Genomic DNA, 22965 nt, shown 5'->3' with positions numbered 1-22965 from the left:
GATTTTAGCACCTTAAGCAGTACCAATAATCCACAACGTTTATCTCCTAAAGGCACAAAAAGCAGAAAAGTCATTATTATGGTGGACTCACCTCCGGGGTGATGTACTGCTGAAAGCCATAAATTGGTTGAGTCAAGGTTAATTAATTCCTATTTGACTTTTTTATTTGGTCTTTCTTCCCTCAATACTCTTCACTAAATTCTAGCATGTCAACTGATTTGCGTAAAAGACAATACATTTCATTGACATTCTGGAGGTTGCTTGTGAGTGGTTTAACTTTATTTAAATGAATGAACCAATATGCTGATACATATCATAATACTAATGTTACAATGAAGTAATATATGTTACAGGTAAAAATTGATTTCAGAGGAAAATGTCGCTTTTAACCTTGTAAAAAGCATTTCATAGCAAGAGGATCAATTAACAAGACTTGCGCTGTGTGTTGTTCTCTATCTCACAGCCGTATTTGTCTAACAAAAACTCATGAAAATAATGATAGTTAAATAGAAAACTACAGAAGGAGCTACTCCTGTTTGTTTGTTCAGCTCTGAGTTATTAATAAAGTGTATATAAAGTAGAAACTTTCTAGGGTGGGATAATATAAACTTAGTGTTGACACAGTATGACAGGCATCAAATGAACAGGCCATAACGGATGCTTTAAAAGAAGCTGGTGCAACTTTAGTCAAATGCTTTGTTTTAAAAGATTTTACCTGTATTCCTGTGAACAAAGGCACCAACTTGAGGCTTGGATAGACTTAATAGGATGATTACTATAAAATTGTCCAACCAAGTCTTGACCCTGTTCCATTATGTGCACTTGCAAGAGTGAAATGTGGGAGAGGTCTATCATATGCGAGTGAAGGAAAATTTTGCCAGGGTTACCTTACCTATATATTAGGTTCATTCACACCCTCCATTAACATTGTGCTTGACCATACAAGTAACCCACCCGACTGATGACTAAAGGTGACTAACAGCAGTCAATTTCAAATTGTATGGTAAAGATTTCCAACTCGGTTAATTGCAGAAAGACCCCTTTGTTCTATATAATAATAAAAGATGTTTCATCCTATTCTGAGTTACAACAATAAAATAATGTTATTATTCTACTTCAAATTGTTTCCATTTTGCAAATTACATTGAAGTTAACCCGTCTACCTACATGGTACAATTGGTCATCTCAGATTAGTAAATCAGGGGGTACAGGTTAGTTGGGGTTAGAGTTAGCAAGATACATGAAATATGCCAACCTGATTCTTCTGCTACCTTAAACCTCTTGTACTAAAACAAACCGTTTTTCACAACACAATTGCAAAGTTGTTACGATTTCCACCTTTCCTTAAGACTTGCTTAGGAAACAGTTTAGCCTGGTATTGTCCTGTCTTGTTGAACATAAAGAAGCTCAACTTCTTACTGTTATGAGTGACACACACCTCGAACCCTAAACTATCCATCATGGATATAAGATGACCTTTGTTTAGGTAACGTGAATTTTTCAGACAAGGAAGCGGTAGTACAATGAATAAATATCCTTGATCAGTGATTAGCTTTTCACATTTCCGCAGCATATCTCCTCGTTTACGAACGTCCCCCTCAAAGTTTATTACCAAACTCATCACAATAACATCATACTTTTCCTTGTCGCTTAAAGTTAAAAAATCAGCTTTTTTAACGTGACCATTTTGGGGATTTAGGTCAATAGCTGTGCATTCAATCCATTTTACGTGTCTCTGATAATTGTTATCAAGGGCCCCAACGTCAAGAAGTCGTAATTTATCACTTGTACCTTCTGCCTGGACGAGACGAAGATTTAAGACTTTCAGTTGCTTTACTACCCACTTTGCCGAGTTGAAACTTCCGTGGTGAGCTTCTCCAAGTATTGAAGCCTGTTGATAAGCATTTATCCCTCCAAGTTTATCCTTTTTTGCCTCCAATGCTGCGATCTTAGAAGCTTTATCTTCCCTAGAAATCGATGGATTCTTTCGCATAGCGTCAATTTTTTTGTTTAAAGTGTGATATTCATTTATAACCTTCCGATCCTTCCTTACATTGATTTCGACGATAGGCTTTTTAGCTTTCTTCCTGTTCTTCTTTTGTTTAACTTTTTTCTCCCGTTTTCTTGTTTCACCAAGATTTGTTCGGATATTTTGCTCATAGGCTACCATCACTTTGTCCGCCATTTTGAAAATGAAGGCTTGGCTACTAAGCTCGCTCGAAGCCTCGCTTCCGTCCTCTTTAATGTCTGCCTGAGCAAAATGGTGAGTGTTCAGTAAATGTGAATAGTAATCCGAAGAATTCTCTTGCATCCAGCTCTCTTTTATGCTATTTATAAAACAAAATGAAAAGAATGTGATTATTAAAAGGGTTTAATGGCCTTTTGTTTCCCTCCAGCCCAAAATACTGGTAGAATAACTTGTCGATGTACTCAAGTAACATGGAACATTTATGGTTGTCGTACCAAAATTCTAAGTATTGTTATCCTTCTTTGGAAAACACACCATATTTCTTTCTCCCTTTAATTTTAAAGAGTTATTTGCTGTAAGATTTTAATTAAAAGGGTTATTGATGTTGGTGGTCCGTGTTTCTGCGTTTTATGTTACAGAGCGACGGGACAGCAACGATTAGAACAAGAAAGTTCTTAACGAACCGCCTGCTTCAGAGGAAGCAAATGGTAATGCTCACAAGTTAGGGATTTTTCAAAATTTAGTGAATGAATGTATTTTGGCCATGACGTGTGTTTGTGTATGTGTGTGATGGCACAAGTGATTAAGGTGCTGCAATCTATTCACAGTCGTTTCGTCTACGAGTCATGAGGCCCTCTTAGGGGGCTTACGTATATCCCTAGTCTGAATTTCAAAACTTTTTGTTTCGTGTAGTGAGGGGGAAGCCATGTCGTTGTCAGTATTTACTATTGTGTTTGCACTTTTGTCTATCGCTGTCGCACTTTCAACCCATCTTTGTGTCTTTTGTCACCATTTCTGCTGTCCTATCACGCTGTTTCAAGGTCACGTCGCTTTTTGGAATTTTACCTTAGCAGCGCCTCAGTCATTGTGTTAACATCTAATTTGCCGATTTCTTACAATGTAAGTGACTTGGTAAGATTTCTGTACAGCCCCAAACATTTACTATTCGCACATGTTTCAACATGATTTGTGTGAATAGTATGAAGTTGGTGCATGCATAATAAGCGTATGGGCCTGTGTGGAAATCTTACTCTGAGAGAGCGAAATATTTGGCTGTTCAGTTCTTTCTTCACATTTTTAGGGTGATAAATAGACAAACAGGTACCCTTGATGTGTTGGGGTTCAATTTTTTCGCTTTTCTTTTGGTTAGTGTATTATGTGTGATTGTGAGTTTGAATCAAAGGAAAATACAATTTGAGTCAAGGAAAAATTAAAATCACATCATAGACAGCATATGGCAGCGTTCCGACCAGTTAATTTTACTGCGTTTTAAACATAATAATGCTTTTGCTGTAACACTGCAGTGTGGAATTTGGAGACCATTTCTTTCCCCATTATTTGAACATGAAAAGAAATGTTTCAAGTCTTGGCTCTAATCTTCCTTTTACTATTAAACTGTTATGTTTGTAGGTAGTAGATGTCCTTCACCCTGGACGACCCAATGTTTCTAAGGCTGATATCCGTGAGAAGCTGGCTAAGGTGTACAAAACCACTGCTGATGTAATTATTTGCTATGGATTCAAAACTGCTTATGGTGGTGGAAGAAGTACTGGCTTTGCACTGATATATGACTCCCTGGATTTCGCAAAAAAATTTGAACCAAAATACCGCTTACAAAGAGTGAGTACAGCTTTCAGTTAAGGAAGTTTCTGGGACTTGTGTTGGTGAAATGTACTTCCCTCAGGCCAGTTTATTAGTTCACATCCATGTGTAATGTTTAGAGATCTCATCACATTCTCACTGAACATAGTTCTAAAATGACAACATTGTAAAGTTAAATTTGTAATAGTATGGGATTTGTTGGGATATTTTGAAAGAACAACATCTAAAAGGCCTACTTGCCAAAAACTAGTATTTTGGGGGAGAACTGTCTTTGAGATATTTGCCTGGATGACTCCATACAAATCCGTCTAAATTTGCCTTTGTTCATAACGTTATGAACAGTTATAACTGGGCTAATATCTCAAAGACAATTTTGCCTTTTGGAACTTGCTGAGAATTTAAGAAAAAATTATTCCTAACAAAAAATCAAAGAAAGACTATCGTCAACTCGTGGGTATGCTGTTTAGAAAATAATGAATTAGATATTACCTCTGGTTTTCCCACAGTAAATTTTAGGAAATGATAGAAATTCAGATCATAAATGTACTATCCTTGTTCTGGAAACACAATACTTTTCTTGCTGTTTATTGCACTTTATTAAAAGTTATTTAGGTATATATTTAAAACAAAAAAACAAAAAAAAACAGCAAAACAAATAAGCAAAAAAAAAACAAAACAAAAAAGAAAAAAAAAGGAAGAAGGGAAAAAGAAGGTCGTTAGCAGAATTTGAACCCTCCGGGTTGACCCGACCTCACATAGCCACTACACTATTTGGTGAAAAGTCTCAAATTTAATGCGTTTTTCATGGAACTTCCGCCGGCAAACGGATCCAGCCATACTTAACCGATTTAAAAAACGACTTGAAGCAATCGGATGAAATTAAGGCTAATTGAAACCAGGCTACTGACAGTAAAAAACAATGTAAACGCATTTCATGGCAATGAAAGAACATATGCGATACAAAGCTGACACAACTCCTCCACGAGGTAGGACGCAAAACATAAGCTTATGTTTTCGTATCTCGATTTCCACTGTCATTTTAAAGCTAATGCTCAAAATCACATCCATTTCCCCCCGTGACCTTGAGGAGCACTTAAGAAGAAGAAAAAGAAGAAGTGCACCATACATTCATTCATACACATAACCTACTACATTACTACAAGGTAGGAGATCAAGCCAGCGTCGAAGTTGAAGGAGTCAAAGAACAAATGCTCATCTTCTCATCAAGTTTAACGCCTGGATGAGTCAAAGGCTCTTGAATCGTACTAATCTGAAAGATTACTGCGTGTCTTAAATTTGGTAAGACCTCTATCCTCTAACCGTGCTGTAGCACACGATGAACGCTCTCAGCAAGGAATTTGATGCCACCAAACTTCCGCAAGCGTGTGCTTCTTTGGAAACGATAGATCTTTGTGCTCTCGAGTTTGGACCCAATTAATTATGAAGTGCGTCTACTACGAGTGAGCGAGTGACTCATTTGCATATCCCTGTCCCTGCAAAAAACTGTGGTACGCTCGCACGTACCCACGAGTTAAAAATAGTGTCTGGCTATTGCCAAATTAGATTACATTTATCAGAGGGTCGCATTATGCCACAGAAAAGGTCTATTCTGCAGCAAATTAAGACATTTTACTGGGGAAAATTTCATTAGTAAGTGCTGATTGTCAATAAAGTATAAAAGCAATATTAAAAATGTCAGTGCCTCCACTTGACTTTTCCAAAGCTAAATTGTCTTGAGAAAACATCAAGGAGATTTTGCATTCTGTAATCATAAGATTTATGGATGATACCATGAGATGTGATTTGAGATCAATGGTGCAAATTTGCACTGTTGCATGATATCAGAAGTCTTGATTACTGCATTATTCTAACTCTTCTTTTCTTTGTGACTTAACTAGCATGGTCTTTATGAAAAGCCCAAGTCTTCAAGGAAACAGAGAAAGGAAAAGAAGAACCGTATGAAGAAAGTCCGGGGCACCAAGAAGTCTAAAGTGGGAGCAGGAAAGAAGGTCTGTATCAATGTATCAATGTTCAGTTACTTGAAGGGTTTCCAGATGTATAGATATTGCTCTTTATGTCGGATACCCAGAGTTTTATGACAACACACAACTGGGCCCAGTTGCTCGAAGGCTGATTAGTGCTAACCCAGGGTTAAATTTCAACCAGAGTTTCCTTTTCTTTTGTTTAAAAACATTTTTCCGGATAATTTTCTCACTTCTTTCTAGAGCATCAAATGAATAATCAAATTGTAGACAAAAAGATTAAAACTGAATTTGCCTTCCAAACTTTCATATCTGAATTGAAATTTTTCACTAACCCTGGGTTATCTTAACCCTGCTTTGAACAACCTGGCTCTGGGCACTAGTAATCCTTAAACCACATTTTTCCTCATTTTAATGGCTTTGTTGAAGCAAGTTCAGTGCACTATTAGGACAAAAGTTAAGTGCCTGACAGTTCCAATATTCAGTTCACTGAACTGTGGGGACACTCGTGGCGAAATGGACCCCTTACTAGGCATTTTGCAACTTGTGTCCGTCATAATGCTAGGCTCAGTTGCAAGTGACTAGTGCGACTAGTGCATTTAAAAATGATGAAAGTTTAACTTGCTTCATAAAGTGCCTTAAGATAATAATAACTGAACCTTACCAGCACCCTGGTAGCAGGGCCTTTATTTTACTTGCTTGATTGTGGTGTACTGGAAGAAAAACCGCGTATTTGTTGCTTCTTGCTGGGATACAGTTTTGAACCCAGGCCTAATAGTAATGGTACAGTGGGCTCAGTGATGACAATCAGTATTTCAATAAATGGATGCTTGCACTCGTAAAACCAGATTGACGATAGAGTTCAAGCTTGCCTAGCCCAGAAATTTGGGCTTTGGTGACTTCAAAGGCCTGACGTGATTCAGGCAGAACCTCCTTTTCTCCTCCTCACTCGAGAAGACTAAAGAAGAGTCTGCTGCTCGTGGTCAGTGGTCAGCAGTCAGCAAAGATGGCAGACGTGTTTTGCTTACTGCATGTGATATGTGTTCCGTTTACTGCCTAATGCAGATTCTTACAGTTTTTTCTTTATTTCTTGGTGTCTCTGTGTGTCCGTTTATGTCTCTATTAATCTTTACTGATATTTTGATGCTTTGTATTTATTTATTTTGTTTTGTTCTGTATATTTTCTTTTGTACCAAGTTTATGATATTTATATGTACCAATGTATTTGTTGTGCCTCTTTCCTGACTTTCACATTTTTAATTATCATAATCACGGTCACCCAATTAGTTTAGCTTTTTAGTTATTTTGGGTGTCCCACTGCTGTATGTACTGTTTATGTATAATTATATTCTTGTAAATTCTTTTAGTTGTCTGTCTACAGTAGTAGAAATAAACTGTTGTTGTTGTTTGTTTTGTGGGGTGCAAAAAATGGTGGATGGAAAAGATTCCTACAATGTGTTTAGTCGTGGTGTAATCATTGCCTAGTGCAGCATTTACACCTCTCTTGTGCTTACCAATCATCTTGTGTGCATCCATAAACTCAACTGTATGAGTTGAGCTGATGTCCGTTATAAATTATAATGAAAACCTAGTTCCTTCATCAGCATGCACCAAAGGTGGATGTCTGTTCTAATTTTCTTTTTCATTTCTGTTTCTTTTCAGTGATGGGCAGCTGTCATTCAGTATAAAGTGCTCAATCTTTGTATCATTAAAATTATCAACTGATCGCAAGTGTGTCTTTCTTGTTGACCTTGCTTAAATCAGCAATGATTCATGGATAATACAAACTGTTCAGGCAGCATTTTCAGATGTCAAAGATGTTATTTTATCCCTTCAAGCCCCCTTTAAGCCAGGCTTTAAGCCCCAATATCCACATGAAAATTGTCCAGATCGATCTCCATGTATTTCCGTTAAGAATCAATCAGTTCAGAGAATTTTGTAAGATATGAAAGCATTTCCCCTTTGATGATCAATTTGTTCATTCTCCTAACCTTTTCTCTTGATGATGGGAGAAAACTGATGTTGGTCACTCTTGGGACAGAAAGGGTTAAGAACAAGCCCTTTTCAAGACCTGCAGTAAGGCTTTTACAACTGTCGGTCATGTAATCAACCATTTTTCTGAAACATGAAAGGAATTTGTTTTGGAGAAAAGAAAGATTTGGCCAAAAGAAGCTTCCGTATGCTTACATATCAAAAGTGAAATTCTTGCTTATTTTTTTTCTTTCCACTGAAGAGAACGTACTGGGAACAACGTTTTTGTATTTCCACAAATCTTGTGTCGGATAGGTCAGTTCGACTCCGAGTGTTAGGGAAATAATAAACGCCACATCTAATCAGAAAGAGTGCGGCGTTCATTTGAGGATTGTAGGAAAAAATAACATCACAAATACGGTACAACTCAGTAATCTACACCATCCTTTTCAATGATATACCATCCTTCGTAATATACGTGCACTCGGGAAATCGATGAAGATGAAATGTTCATCAAAAAGAAATATCGTTATTTGGATCAGGGCATCGACACATTGACCAGAATGGACCAAACCAAAAAAACGTAATGTTGAGATTGTAGAAGAATGCGGAAGAAAATAATGTTCCCCCAAATTTCCCGAGTATTCAAGATATGTCAAAATCAGGGGTTTGGACACAGTTTTCCTAATCAACCCTGTCAGTCTCCCAAATAGCCTGTAAATACAGCCGTTGCTCTTCGCCGTGAGGGTCGTTTCGCCCGAAACATCGCTAGCGAGGAGACACGGCTCTATTCGCACGCAGCGGTTGCCATCGACCAAATCGTTTCTAGGTGGGTGACTTGATTAAATCTCCGTTTTTTTCCTTGTATAGTCCCGGAGGGGAGTACTTAACAAAGGTAGATACGGGGAGGCTCCGCCCCGAGGTCCAACCCCTTATCCTTTTATCTTCAATTTTTCACAATAATTTATAGTCTCTTGCAATAAACTATTCTATTAGCCCTTTTAGGGCTTTTTACAGACGGAAAGACAGATTTCCCTACCCTTTTAGAATACTTCAATTAGTGAAATCCCTACCCTTTCATATACCTGAGACCCCAGTAAGGTACCCCTTTCGGGCGGAGCCTCCCCGTATGGGGTGTACTCAAAGGGAGTACCCCGCGGGTGCAGTTAGTATGGATGTTACAGGCGGCCGGTACCCAATCGTAATATGAGAGTAAATGAACTAAAACGGGAAAATTTGTTAGCGAAGTATAAATACTTTTACCTGGAGTTGTTGTCTTTCTTTCTACGGAGGTTTTAGTGCAATTTGAGCAACCTCGTCCCCAGGGGGCTTTTCCCTGGCTTTGAGCACTATAACATTATCTGACCTTTTAGTGTGTGAGTCATAATTGATAGCTTTTACACGTTTTAGTTCTTCATTTACTCAGTGTTGTCATGGAAACTCTATATTTCCCTTACAAACCCTCATATTTCGCTTGGTGTGCCTGTGGTATGGTGAGTTCTTGGTCTTCAGGCAGCCCAGGTCAGCAGCAGTTATCGGACTAAAAAATTACTGAGACCCAAATTAAAAATTCCGGGGCTCGGGTGGACACTGTAATTTGTCCACCCAAAATTATGATTTAGAGACCTACTGATTCAGTTACAAATGTGGTAGAATTTCTATGGCTTTCCAATAGCTTGAAACGCTATTTAGTTTTTAAATAGGTACCTTTTTCGCGCCTTTAAGAACATGAAAAACTTTTTTGCGCTTTTGATAGGAACGTTTCTAAACGAAAAAAGGTACCTTTTTCGCGCTTTAAAGCTTTGTTTGGCAAAGTAAGAAATGCATGAAAAGCGGACAATATTTTTAATACGTCAAAATGTTTTTTTTCTCCGAAAGATGTCTAAATACTCGCCTTTTTTTTCCAAAAAAGTTACCTTTTTTCCTGAACTTTTCACCTGCTCGACTAGTATTAACAGAAAAGGTGACAATTTTGTTTTTTGTTCTATAAAAAATCCCAGAATGCGGGGTAATTTTTCCTTTTTTTCGACAAGCAGATCAGAGCTGACCTTTTGTAAACAAAAAAAAAAGAAGTGACGGAACCTCGAGTTGGTGCCTTTGTTTACAGAAATGCGGCCATGTTGCTATAGTGATTTAATAGTAAGCCTAATTAATTCCTATTTAAGCATTTTCCTCAGACAACGTTATTGCTGAATTGGGTGTATACAGGAGGAGCTGGTGTATACCAAGGGTGGTGTATACAGCTATTTCAAGAAAGGTTGTCGCAAAAAATGTGCGCACGACAATCCGGCCCGAAAGGTAATACCTACTTTTTTGGTTGCTTTCCTTTATACGTCGATGGCCTTTCGTGCCATTGTTCCAAATTTCTTTGAAGAACAGCAGTGAACTCAAAACCACCCACAATACCTTTCGGGATTGTCGCGATTAATCGGCGCGATGTTGTCCTTTCATATAGCCTGCGTACCCCTCGCGTGTCTTCCTCGCGCGCACCCGTTCTCTCTTTCGCCCACTACCTACAAGCGCACCGTTCATATGGAAATTACGCTAAGTAAGTTGTTGTTGCTGGATGATTTCACGATTAAGGGCGAGGTCACGCAAACCGTGGTAATTTCAGTGCTTACAAATTGGGCCAAATAATGGCAGAAATAGCAAAATATTCACTTAAAACTGAAGGAAAAAAACAAGACAAATACAGAACCAAGCTGGGAATTTATGCGGATTACGCTCTGGCAAACTTCAGACTGCGGTCCAACGTACTGATATTGATATTTATACCCTACAATGCAGGCGTATTTTGCTGTGCGATCGATTTGGACTGTATACTGACCCGAGATAGAGTTGAGGCGAGTCAAAAAAAACGATTTGAAGGGAGAGGCTGACGCGTCTTTGGGTCGCGCTTTTATGAAAAAAAAAAAAAAAACGACTGCTCTGCAGGCTATGAAATTAATAGCACTCCGGAATTATACTTTTGTTTGTTATTTGGCCGTGACTTTGTCAATAGAAGATCTTTTGTCAGTTGAAAGTTAGAGCTCGTAATTAACGAAAACAAGGTACTGTCATGATGAAATTACCGTGAGCTAGGCCGGCCCTTGAATGTTTTTATCAAAAGTATCAGAGAGAGTGTAAGGTTGGCTCTTGTTCAGACCAGCTCCCTAGCTTCATCAAGAATTGCAAGGAGGACATCTTAAAGGAGCTCAAAGGCCGCTCAAAGGACGCTTCTCACTGTGGAAGGTGCTCACACTTCGCGTCGCATGGGGCAAAACATGACGAATGGCTGAGACCACAGAGCAAGATATATAAATATGCAATGCCAGGTGACTGAAGATCTGTCTTTGTTGTAAGGGGTGTAATGTTGTATTGGGGACATTCATTAAACTGGGGTCTTAACTATAAAGGTTTTAGTGTTGGCTGTTCAATCAACACCAAATAAAATATTTTAGTAAAAAATGCAATATCTGTCTACATACCTAAAAACATGCTGTTCTTTATTTCTCACTGGTTTTATTTTCAAGCACAAAATCATGCCACAATAAGTATGTTTTAACAGCCTGTTCCAAGTGTTCAGATCCTCTCTATCTGAGGGCCCTTTCCAATTGTCAGAACTGACCGGCCTTAATGAGAATTTCACTTTTAATCAAAACTATCCAGCCAGATCAGTCAGATCCTAAATAATATGCACGAAAGAGATAGTTTTTCAGCAAAAACCGTATGGAAAAAGCCAATTTCATTTGCTAACTGACTGGTCCGGCTGGCCAGTCCTGACAAAAGGAAAGTGCCCTGAATGTCTTGAATTCTCTCTAAACCCATTGCTGTTTTTTTCCTGGTCACTTTTAGGGCTTTGTGTAGTCCCCACTAACCCCTGGAGCAGGCTTATGTGTTCAAAGAGAAAACTTGAATGCACACAAGGAAATGAAGAGGAGAAGTCGTCACGTTATGTTGCCATGGTAGCAACATTTTTGGATCTCAACAAACCATGGTATGGTTAATATGGCAAAAAAAAAAAGGTATAAAAAATTGACATATATGACTTTCCTCTGCAAGATTGCACTCACCTACAAACTGGTAGGACATACTTTTCTTTCATTGTTCAACAATGCAAATTTCTATCTTGTCAAGGAAGGTTGATGAAATCCAAAAATTTTGCTACCATGGTAATGTGATGTCATACTTTAACAGTGATTTGACCAATATTAGATGGTACTGTTGTGAAGATTCAGTGTAGCAAAACACAGTGATAGTTATCATAATACTATATTATAATAATACTATTGAATCACTGAAAATTCTGAATCATTGAATTTTTTTGGTTGAATTATTTAAAAAAAACCTAAAGATGACTGCTGAGGGTTTGACTGTATGACTTTTGAAGATTTTCACTGAAAAATTCCAAAATTTTCCTCCAAGAATCCTCCTGAGCCCTGGAATGATCCTTTGAATTTCCTCCCCAGACAAAGGTTGTCTTAAATGTCTTGTGATATGATGCATAACAGTGAGGTGAAAAAGGAGGTTCAATCAGATGTCCTGTGCCGGGATAACTCACAATAGAACACAAATCACCCTTGCTATGGAGATTCATACGAGAAAGGATTTCTTGTGCCATTTCAGAAGCTGACACAGCTTCATCATCCTCTCCACAAACAAGCAGCATTGGGCAGTCAATTTCTTCAACTGGGATTAAAACTGGTGGATTAACTTTTTCAAGGCCATGTACAGGAATGCAGTATTTGAAAATACATGCACCATCTTCATTCACCATGACTTGACTGGTATCATAGTAACTGCCTGACAACTTGCCCTTATGTTTGAAAGGCACAGCTGAGATGATGTAGGAACTTGAGATGGGGACTATAGCTTTAATGATATCCTTGCAGTGAATGGCCATCATTAATGTTATTTCCGCCCCCTTTGACACACCCATTACACCAATACCACTGGGTATAACAGCAGGGTGTTTAACAAGCCAGTCTGCAGCCTCTTCAAAATACTCCATCTCACAGTAAGGTAACATTTTTGGCAAGTCATCAAATCCAAAATAAGCCAGTGAGAGAACTGTAAATCCATGTGATGCAAGTAGAGAAGCTTTGAATTCATTTAAACCCCCTGCTGTTCCAAATAAGTCAATCACACCTGAAGGACAAGAGTAATTTAACAGTAAAATCTTCTTGTAATCATTCATGAAAATTCTTGATGTAAATTAATTTTTTAAGATACTCGGCCCCTATGGAGACCAGCCTTAGAGCTGCATGGGCTACCCTATGTAAATAAGGTTTTACTTTACTTTACTATCTTCTTAAACGCTTCTCTTGTATTATAATTTGCTCTATAATTAATGCTAAAAACAACAATACTTAAGTCTAACAAAAAGATAAAACTTTTTGTTATTGCTCCCCTCCTGAAAAGAGCAGTTGGATTAACATTTGGGAACTAATTAAAGACCTTCTTGGTTCATACAAACCACCGCCACACCGTAACAGCAAAATATTGAATTTCAGGTAAGGAGCCTGTTTCTTGAAAGTTCCAGCAACTTTACGGACCCCAAATCAAATATTCAAATCAAAATCAAATTGAGAAAAGCATGAGACCAAGCCATACTAACAACCCAGTGCATTAATGATAAACCTCTACATGTAACTTGAAAATAAACAACAACAGCTTCTTGAGCCGGTTGATCATCAAGACTTTTGAGAAACGGGTGCCTGGTCTGAAATAGGGCAAGAAAATCACATAACTGTTTCATTTTTAAATGAGCAAAGGCATTAAAGAAACATGCCACACATCACTACAACATGGCATTAGTCATATTCTCTTCCAAAACTCCTTGTGGCCAAACGTGAACCGAAACTGGGACTGACATAATATATAAACTTAAACATACAGTCAGCTAATATGATTAAATTTTCTGCTCATTTGCAAGCAACATGACTTGTCGAATGACACTAATCTCTTTACTAAAAGCTTTACAAAGTTAAATATCAAATACAGTAGAACCCCGGTAACTCAAACTCTGAAGAGAAATGAAGAACAGTTCAAGTTAGTGGGGAATTCGAGTTACTGGGGTAAATTTCAGTGAAATTTTGATTGAGGGAGAGGAAATTTAGTTCCAGTTAGTGGGGAATAGGCCATTTGCAATAAGAGGTCATGTGACATCATTTCTATGAAATTGAAAGTTATATGATTTTGCCTTCGAAAAACGATTAGGGGGTCATATCTTAAACAAAATAATAGTTATTTAGTTTTTCAAACCCGCACTATTTTCTTAAAATGAGTAAGTTCATAGCTGGTCACGTGACCAAAATTTGATATTTAAAATTATGAATTAATTACCTATTTCGGAACACAAATTTTGCACTTAAACTTCAAGGAAAATGTTGAAAAGATGATGTGGTAGCATTTACAGCACATCTGAGCGTAACTATCACACGTTTAACAAGATACAAGCAAAAAGTAGTTTTGGCTGCCATGTTGGAGGGTAAGAGTATGCCCTCCAACATGGCGGCCAATACAAATCATACTACTTTGTTGAAAAATCAAAGTGCAAGAAAATTTATTATCTCCCTTAAATGAGTTTCCTCTCAAATTTCGGGGGTAAGATTATTTTTATGAGCTCTGTCAATTTTTGGCATCAGCAAGAAGCATTGGTCACGTGACCTCTTAGTGCAAGTGGCCTACTCGGGTTATCCGTGTTCAAGTTATCAAGGTTCTACTGTATTATTATAAATAATATCCTAATTAGTAATGGTAAGATACCTGGAAAAGGCCCATTTCCTGGGGGTATAAACAAAGTTCCACGCACTCTCCCCTCTCTGACTTCAACTCTTTTTACCCTTTCACTCATATACCATTTTTGCATTGTTGTACTTGTCAGTGGTTGCAAACTGTTTTTTGTTAAACTGTTAACAAATCCTTCGTCTGGTGCTAGATGTCCATCAAAGCAATTCAGTTGAATGGTGTATGGCTTGGTGACATCTTTCTTCATAAGCCGCAATCCTTTCCTCTGACCTGGTGCCTGTGTCATACTCCACAGGAACCCCATCTGTTCAATGCCAGTGTATGAACCACCATGAGAACTGTCACAAGAATTGTCAACATTTCCTTTACAAATATAATGAAAAAACATGATAGTAAGAAACACTGTCATACAAGCAAGTGAGTAAGATATCTACAGGTAAGCTGTTGAACATGAGAAGAGAGACAAGAGAAGAGAAATGGAGAGCCGCTGCCTTCCTCCTCCCACACTGTTAGATGGGTCCAATTCCAGGCTTCTTATTGGACTATCCAATTTCTATCTCTTTGCAGAATTGCATTCCCTCAAACAAATTGACATTACAGCTTCTGCACTTAAGAGTAAATAAATGGCTTCTACATCCTGTTGGCCAGAACCTCTTTAGAACCTCTATTTTGATAGCTTCTTGTTGGCCCTAAGCTCTATTGTTTCAGAGTTGGGCTTCACTGTCAGTTTTGTTTGGGTTAGGGCTATCTATTGTTTTCTAAACCAAAACTGTGAGCCATTCTTAGAGCTTCCGGCCCACCCTCTACATCAGCTAACAGGAAATCTTTGATTGCTCTAAATTCCTATCTCTCTGAAATAGGCACAAGTTTTCTTAGTTTGTATAAACAAAACTTGTTTTATCTGTTGTTTATAGTTGACCCTAAAAGAGAAGTTTTAGTAATAAAGTGCTTGATAGTCATATCTAAATACACCAAGCTTAAGATGAGCATGATGATGATTGCTTACAAAAAACAATAATAAATTACAAAAACATTTGTTGTCCTTTTTTACATATCACAGATTTTTGTCACAAATCAGTGCTCACTGCTGAATTGATTGTTCTTTATTCGTTAAACTGTCATAAAATATAATACAATGAACTTTTTTACATCACAGAATTATTTTCAGTATCAAATTTAAAGCCTCATGATTTAAGTACAAAAGGCTTGGAAATATTTGTATTCTTATTTCCCGACTACCCATATACCGGTAAATCAAGCTAGCAATGAAAATGACCTATTGAATTAAAGCTTGAAGAGCCAGCCACACAATAGTGGTATACAAGATTACTGGTAATGGTAATCCATGTTTTTAAGAATTATGCAATTAATAATAATAATAATAATAATCAAGGCTTTACTTTATAAGTTCACCTTGTTTGTTGGCAACATAATGGGCACTGGATTCAAATACTTCATCAGCATCACCAACCACAGAAGAATGTAAAGTAACTTGTTGCCCAGCTTGAAGTCCTGATATGCATATCTTTACCAGGCGATCCATAAGTGAGGACCGAGGACTGACACAGATTTTAACAGCCATGTCTAACATTCAATGACAAAACATCTTATCAATGCAAATCCCCCTGAGAACATGAGGCTATGTCCCATTCATAAGGGTTTAAATAAGCTTTTCTCCTTTCCATACCTGCAAACAGGTATTAAAATCACTCTTCTCACCCAATAAAGGCCTTTAATTTGCTTCACTTAAGCTTACATCTCTGTACCTGCCAACTCTCATACATTATGCATGGGTCTTATGCCTGCAGACCTAAGACATTGATCCAACGCATCAAGGACAATTTCTCACGCCTGACTAACAAATCCGGACAGATTATTGTTCTTTAACACACGATAAATAATGAAAATTTAATCCAAAAAGGCAGATGACTTTGTGCCCTAACGAAATCAATGCACCCTAAAATATTATTGTTGTCTTTTAAGTAGCTTCGGAAGTGCTCACACTTCTTTGGAACATCTGCGGACATTTATTGCATCGTTCAAAAGTCTTCTGAAAGTCATCAAATATCTTTGGAAGTCGCCAGGACGTTTCCGCAAATCCCAGTCATGACAAGGTGAAGGCTCACGCATTTGACTCAGAAAAAGTTGGCAGGTATACATCTGGAACAGCATCTAGTTAAATTCCAGATTCCTGAGAGCTTTTGGAAGTTTATGGAAAAAGCGCTATCTGAGTGGAGACGATCATTATTAAGCTTAGTGTTATTTGTTTTTTTTCCGGATTCCTGCCTGTTTAATATGCCTTTAGGTATCGCCCTGCATTCTGGTACTGTTAGGTACTGAAAATATTCAACAGTATCCACTTCATCGTACTGGCCTTTATACCCCGGCCCCGGAGGTTTTCCTTGTAAATTTTCTTCGCGTGAGAGAGAGCGAGCCGCTTTGCGACGACTCATCTCATTTTCACTGCTTCGCAGCTGACTCTCTCAGACAGAGAGAAAAATTCAAGAATAACCTTTGGGACAAAGGTACACTGGCCTCAACCACGTACCCAACAGTGCCACAGTGCGGCTATGGCGGTGTGCGACAAACGCAGACTGCAGACTTGCAGACTGGCGGGTAAACGAGGTAAACTTTAACGGATTCCCTATCCCTATACTTTAACAGATTCGCTATCCCTTAACTTTAAATCATTTTAAAGTCTAGTTTAGAGAAAGGGGAAACTGCTAGAGCATTTCACAACAATGTTCACGTCGTTTACCTGCCAGTTTGCAGTCTGCATTTGTCGCACACCGACCCAGCAAAGAATACAATGCTAACAATGGCGAAACAAAGCTTCTGCTCAGCTTCATATTCACGGTATGCTTAACATTGGAGAATAGTAATCAGAAAGTATTGCATGCATAGGGCTGTAAGAAATTCTTATACAAGGTGATACCCTGCAAAACAACGCCGTCAAGAATTCTTTCGAACCTACCTTTCCAAAGACTTACCGGCAACTTCAATGCAACCCGGCGAAATAACTACCAAGCTTGGTAACCACGTCTAAGTCTGGGTCTGGAAGAGTGTTTTCGGCCCGTTTCTCGAAAGTCCCGGAACTTTTCGGGCCTGCCGTTTCTCGAAAGACCCGATAATTAACGGGCCCGGTAAGCTGTTGCCGTTTACATTAAAGGTCGAGGTTTCAATAGTTTTACATCTACCATGATAAAACTATCAGTTAATGAAACAAAATGGAGTAGTTTGCCAGCCAGGACCCGCGCTCCTATTCTTTATATTTCGATTTGAATATTTGTTTTCGGGCCCGAAAAGTAAGCGGGGCTTTCGAGAAACGGGCCCCTGGAGCCCGTTTCTCGAAAGTGCCGATAATTAACGGGCCCGGTAAGCTGTCACCGTTTACATTAAAGATCGAGGTTTCAATAGTTTTGCATCTAACATGATAAAACTGCCAGTTAATAAAACAAAATGGAGTTGTTTGCTAGCCAGGACCCGCGCTCTTATTCTTTATATTTCGATTTGAATATTTGATTTCGGGCCCGGGACTTTCGAGAAACGGGCCCCTGAAATCAAATATTCAAATCGAAATATAAAGACTAAGAGCGCGGGTCCTGGCTAGCAATGTACTACATTATGTTTCATTAACTGATAGTTTTATCATGTTAGATGTAAAACAATTGAAACCTCTATCTTGCAAGTAAACAACAACAGCTTTACGGGCCCTTTTAATTATCGGGGCTTTCAAGAAACGGGCCCCAGTCGTATGATCTGAACAAATATTTCCAACTTAAAAACATGCTTTATACCTCGATCTGTGTAATGTCCCCTTCTTCAATACATATAGCGGTTATTCCTCCAATAGGGCGAAGTTGTCACCTTTCAGCTATTCTTGCATGCAGTAGTGTGGCTACTTACGCTTAAACTCCACAATTGTGGTTTATTATACTGTGTTTATTTTTTTCATTCTTTGGAAAAATAAGGGCAAAGGGGAAAATTAAGCCAGCAAAAGAAGAAGAGGGCTCTTTGTCCACTTGAGTACTCTTCGCCTTCTGGAGCGATATTCCCCTTGCCAATCACATGCTTTAAGTCTGGAAGTACACAAGAAACCACAGAACTTACCAAAGCGTTGCGTGGTCCTTGGTAAAAATAGTGCATTTTCAAGTTTGTGTAAACATTCTGGCATTTATTGACAAAATGTCTTGTACGTGTTTAGTATAAAACGCCTGCATGGTGTTAGGACTGAACTATCAGAGTCACCCACTCCCCCTGGGGATCCCATATTTGGGCAAGATACAATTGCACATCTCCCATAATACAATATGCTAACTCCCTGGTACTCCCTGGTACTTGGGCAGTGTACAGGAAAAAACTGGGCGTGCATAATCTAAAGATGACCTAATAAACGCACAGTAGTATGCTACGAGATAAGCAGTAGGGACCTGCTATATAACCTGCGCACATGTTTGAGTTGAACGTTACATTTGAATTTCAAATCTAATTTTTTCTATATAATCGCGCTGACGATGTACATGAAAAATTTCTCATTTTTTGAACTGATCTGATTGGCTGAGAGCAATGCAGTCTTCAGTAAGCGCAATGCAAAAACGGAAAAATGAAAATAAAAATATCTCAGAGAATAGAGCACTGTGATGATGAATAACAACAGTAAAATATAGTACGCGATATGTTCTTTTACTGTAAACAATTAAGAAATTTGAAAATCTTATATTTACGTATATCATGTGTCAGTGGCAGTTAATTTACACTGGATTTATCGCTGTGAGCGCACGACATTTCACTGATCGAACACTTTCCTCCTCTGTTTCTTCAATTTCTTCAATTCTTGTTTTTTCACTTATCTTAATCTATTTTTAGAGATCTGTCCACTGAACTTATTGGTTGACAGTCGCGGTTTTGTCCTTTTCACTAACAGCAGTCACTGCAACCTACAAACGACTGCTATAACTTGCAAATGCTAACTTTGTAGAGAAGAAGTTTAGAATATGCTTCCAGGAATCTTCTTGAGCCATTGCATGTTGCCTGGGATTTCCACCCCATTCTATAGACATTCTATACGTCTTGTGGTAGGAGCTCGTACAGGGTGGGGCATACGGTGGCTCAATTAAATGCCCCGTCCCGGGGTAGCACCGGACTGTGCATTTAGATTCCCTTCCATATTTCCTCAGCCTGGATGTAATTTTCTCGACCATTTTCGTCGTCATCATGCTTTTATCATCATCCCCACATATCAATAATATATCCCCCTGGATATTTTCGACTTTGATAGCTGCTGCACGACCCGGGGCGTCCGTCGAGTCCGGTGGATACGTTTCCTTGAAAATCAGTGTTCCATTTTCCGAGACCTTTACAAGATCTGGCTCAAACTTTATGAAGTCAGTTGGTTTTCCTTGGTATTTGAGCGGGATTCCTACGATGGCGTGAGAGGGAGATATTCCTACAACCGCACTGATGTCTTTCCTGTGCGCCGCGATTGTAAGAACCAGCTCAGCACCTTTAGACACACCCATCAATCCCAGACCATGTGACATGACGTCATGGTGTGCCAGCATCCAATCACATGCCTCGAAAAAGTACTCCAGTTCAACTTCCGTTATCACCTTGGGCAGGTCATCATAAGCGAAGTATGCAAGGGCTAAAGCTGCAAAACCATGTGAGGCCAGGAGAGAAGCTTTAAACTCAATCAAACCGCCTGCTGTACCGAACAAGTCTATAATACCTAAAAATTAAAGGCAATCATTAAACGTCACAATTGCTGTAAATGCTCGAATTAGCGCCTCTTCTTTTGACTGAGATAGTGAATATGCCCCCCTATCCCCAACCAATCTGAAGGCTAGTTTTCACTAGCGACGGAGTCAGAGGCGGAGTCGTAAACAGATTAGCATCGAGCGAACGTCACGATCTAGTGATGAGAACAACAATTGAGTTCGATTCGTTTACGCGGACAGCGAACTTGTAATACTTAAATTTTCGGAGACGCAGGCAGAACCTGAGAAACTAAACCCGGCAATTACAAAGTTTAGGAAGGAACATCGCGATTGTTTTATTCTAGCTTCCGCTTGTGGCTTCCGACTCCGCCAATCTGGTTTTTACTAGATTGTAAGCGACTGAGTCATTAGCGGAGTTGTGAGAAAATGGAAACGTTCTGATAGTGCTCGTGGATAGCAACAGATCTTACCGTAGTTATTACAAAACGTGCTAAGCAAAGAAAATTCACCACCCACGCACAAATTTGGCTGTACGATACGTTGCAACTTTCGTTTTCTTTTAATTAAGTGTTGCAGTTTACGTGGTATCTTGAGGTCGAAATTGCGATGAATGAAATAAGCGCCCTGTTAAAAAAAAAACAAAAACATAAAAGTCCTCTTCTCGACTCTAAAAACTAACTAAGCGCCCAGGCACTAATTCGAGGATGTACGGTATTAGTATAGTAATACTAACCTGCGTGCTGAAGTCTCCAATTATGAGGCAAAGGGAAATAGGAAACGTTTGGGATTAGCATAAGATTCTAGGAAACTGTCAACGTACCCGCCCGCCCAAAACCCTACGTTAACACTAACTTCTTACATAGTTAGGGCAAAACGTTTGGTTAGTTCACCGTGAGGAGTTATGCTGTTTCCCAGAATCCTATACTAATCCAACTTATTAACGGAAGCTAAAAATACTACGCAACTACTGTAATTTCTAATTGTGAAAGGTTTGAACCCAGGAGTCATTTCAAAAGTAGGTTAAGGTGAACGTAGTCCTAAATAGGACTGTTGTTGCTGACAGTCACTGTCAACAACAACAGTCCTATTCGGGACCTATTCCTTCACCCGGACGATCAAACTCAACCTACTGTCGGGGTTCTCAATAGTGGTGATAGCTGGGGGATTTGAGTTGAGAAGAATTCAGTTCCCGCAGCTCCGAACCATCACAATTGCGCAGCAAATAGAGAGGATGATATTTTTTTTTGCCAGAGGCATGGACATTTTTCGACTTCTTACCTGGAAAAGGTCCCTTTCCGGGAGGTATAAACAATGTTCCACGCAGTCTCCCCTCCCTGACGGGAATTCTCCGCACCCCACGCGCCATGTACCACTTCTCGAATGTCACGTGAGCCAAAGGCTTCAGCTTCACATTGCTAAAGTCTTTAACTTGGTCGTGAAATAATTGCAAGTGGATGTTATACGGTTTTGTGGGGTCCTTCTTGCTAAGTCTTTGACCTTTTCTTTGTCCAGGTGAGAGTTGCATACTCCATAATAACCCCATGGAATCAACTCCTGTGTAGGTCCCTGCAAGACTTGTCTGTTCTTCTAGACAAACCCTTCCGGTCTCATCTGCTTTAAAATGACCATAAGATTCTAATTCCTCGTTGGAGTCCCCAATTAATTTTGCCGCTATCGTTATGGACTCTCCTGAAGAAAGTCCTTTAACGTTAATGCTAATTTTTTCGTCGATTAGTGACCGTCGCGGCTCGACAGTCATTTCCGCCTGAAATAAGCGACTGCCGCGTGATGTGACCTCCGATGAAACCGAGTCAGACCGTGCTGCACTTTCTGGAGACTCCATTACTTTTGATCAACCAGTGTCATGGAAAGACAAAAATTCTGAATACCACTTTTGATTGCTCGAAGTATCGAAGCTTTTGGGCTTGAAGCAACCACAAATCACATTATCTTTATTCTAAATATAAACAATGCTGCAATGAGTCAGTAGTATGTGAACTTTTTGATTTGATAGCTGCACGTGACTTATTGTTGAACGACGTTTCGACAGCGATCAAGTCAAATTTATCCACTCTTCTTCTTTTAGATTTCAGCTAAAATAAACAATGCTGCAATGAGGCAGTATGTCCTGGGGAGGGGGGGGGGGGGGGGGGAGGATTCTCCCTTATATGGCCTATACGGGGATGTGCCGCTGGACGGGGTATGGTTTTCGTCCTCTTTGTCCTAAACAGGGTATATAATTTCGCACGAGTCTGTCCTAAACAGGGTATATAATTTCGTGCAAGTCTGTTGTTGAGAGGAGAAAACCGTGACTCGAAGCAATCGGATGAATTTCAGGCTATCCTAAACAGTGTGCATGATTTTTTGCGAGTCTGTTCTTGCAATAAAATTGAGGGAGTTATCCTAAACAGGGTACTAAAATTGAGGATGTCTTCATAAACAGGGTATGTATTTTAGGAATTTTTTCTCCTAAACAGGGCCATGGTTTCAAACCCTCAACGACTCACCCATACCCAAATATTGGTCGAGTACCCCCCGCCCCCCCTTCCCCCCCAGGGCAGTATGTGAACTTCTTGATGAGACTAGCCTGAGTATCAGGCCTTCCTAAGGGGCTCCTTCCCCTTTTCCCCCAGAAACGCCTGATACTCAGGCTATGATGAGACGGCTGCTCGTGACTATTTGATGAAAGACGTTTCGAGAGCGACCAAGTCAAATAGCATTTATTCACTCTTCTTCTTTTAGCTTTCAGCTCTATTCAGCAACATATATTCTTAAC

At 39.2% G+C, this 22965-nt stretch overlaps 4 protein-coding genes across 6 annotated transcripts in view; 1 reads left to right on the top strand and 3 right to left on the bottom strand.

Annotated features, from left to right (window-relative positions):
• Positions 1–1178: 1178 nt before the first annotated feature.
• On the bottom strand, positions 1179–2201 carry LOC140928626 (uncharacterized). The gene has a single exon (XM_073378400.1). It carries the CDS (start codon positions 2183–2185, stop codon positions 1304–1306), a length of 882 nt encoding a protein of 293 aa, XP_073234501.1. The 5' UTR covers positions 2186–2201; the 3' UTR covers positions 1179–1303.
• LOC140928627 (small ribosomal subunit protein eS24-like) overlaps positions 2168–22965 on the top strand; it is a 391602-nt gene continuing 370804 nt past the window's right edge. For 2 of the 3 annotated variants that reach the window (XM_073378403.1, XM_073378402.1), the window contains exons 1-4: positions 2168–2263; positions 2608–2676; positions 3599–3808; positions 5689–5799. In XM_073378403.1, coding sequence (XP_073234504.1) covers positions 2261–2263; positions 2608–2676; positions 3599–3808; positions 5689–5799 — 393 coding nt within the window. In that variant the 5' untranslated portion in view covers positions 2168–2260. Of the gene's footprint in view, positions 2264–2607; positions 2677–3598; positions 3809–5688; positions 5800–7434; positions 7504–22965 lie in introns of those variants that run through there. The other variant, XM_073378401.1, reaches the window with a different exon arrangement.
• On the bottom strand, positions 12021–16059 carry LOC140927019 (acyl-coenzyme A amino acid N-acyltransferase 1-like). Its single transcript, XM_073376682.1, has 3 exons — positions 15886–16059; positions 14491–14835; positions 12021–12870 (listed from the first exon to the last, which is right to left on the bottom strand). Exons 1-3 carry the CDS (start codon positions 16052–16054, stop codon positions 12071–12073), a joined length of 1314 nt encoding a protein of 437 aa, XP_073232783.1. The 5' UTR covers positions 16055–16059; the 3' UTR covers positions 12021–12070.
• Positions 19348–22145, bottom strand: LOC140927018 (acyl-coenzyme A amino acid N-acyltransferase 2-like). Its single transcript, XM_073376680.1, has 2 exons — positions 21468–22145; positions 19348–20200 (listed from the first exon to the last, which is right to left on the bottom strand). Exons 1-2 carry the CDS (start codon positions 22030–22032, stop codon positions 19410–19412), a joined length of 1356 nt encoding a protein of 451 aa, XP_073232781.1. The 5' UTR covers positions 22033–22145; the 3' UTR covers positions 19348–19409.

The sequence above is a fragment of the Porites lutea genome, chromosome 2 (genome assembly GCF_958299795.1).
Source record: "Porites lutea chromosome 2, jaPorLute2.1, whole genome shotgun sequence".
Lineage (NCBI taxonomy): Eukaryota > Metazoa > Cnidaria > Anthozoa > Scleractinia > Poritidae > Porites > Porites lutea.
The sequence above is the reverse complement of the archived record's forward strand: the minus strand, read 5'-3'. Positions and strand labels throughout refer to the sequence as shown.

What these genes read in the sequence shown, in the direction of transcription:
- LOC140927019 (XM_073376682.1), bottom strand. Translation starts at nt 16,054, where the DNA reads ATGGCTGTTAAAATCTGTGTCAGTCCTCGGTCCTCACTTATGGATCGC. An exon ending in TTATGTTGCCAACAAACAAG is followed by an intron (nt 14,836 to 15,885) that starts GTGAACTTATAA and finishes ATATTTGTAAAG; the next exon opens with GAAATGTTGACAATTCTTGT. An exon ending in AGGAAATGGGCCTTTTCCAG is followed by an intron (nt 12,871 to 14,490) that starts GTATCTTACCAT and finishes CTTGTCCTTCAG; the next exon opens with GTGTGATTGACTTATTTGGA.
- LOC140928626 (XM_073378400.1), bottom strand. Translation starts at nt 2,185, where the DNA reads ATGGCGGACAAAGTGATGGTAGCCTATGAGCAAAATATCCGAACAAAT.
- LOC140927018 (XM_073376680.1), bottom strand. Translation starts at nt 22,032, where the DNA reads ATGGAGTCTCCAGAAAGTGCAGCACGGTCTGACTCGGTTTCATCGGAG. An exon ending in CGGAAAGGGACCTTTTCCAG is followed by an intron (nt 20,201 to 21,467) that starts GTAAGAAGTCGA and finishes TTTAATTTTTAG; the next exon opens with GTATTATAGACTTGTTCGGT.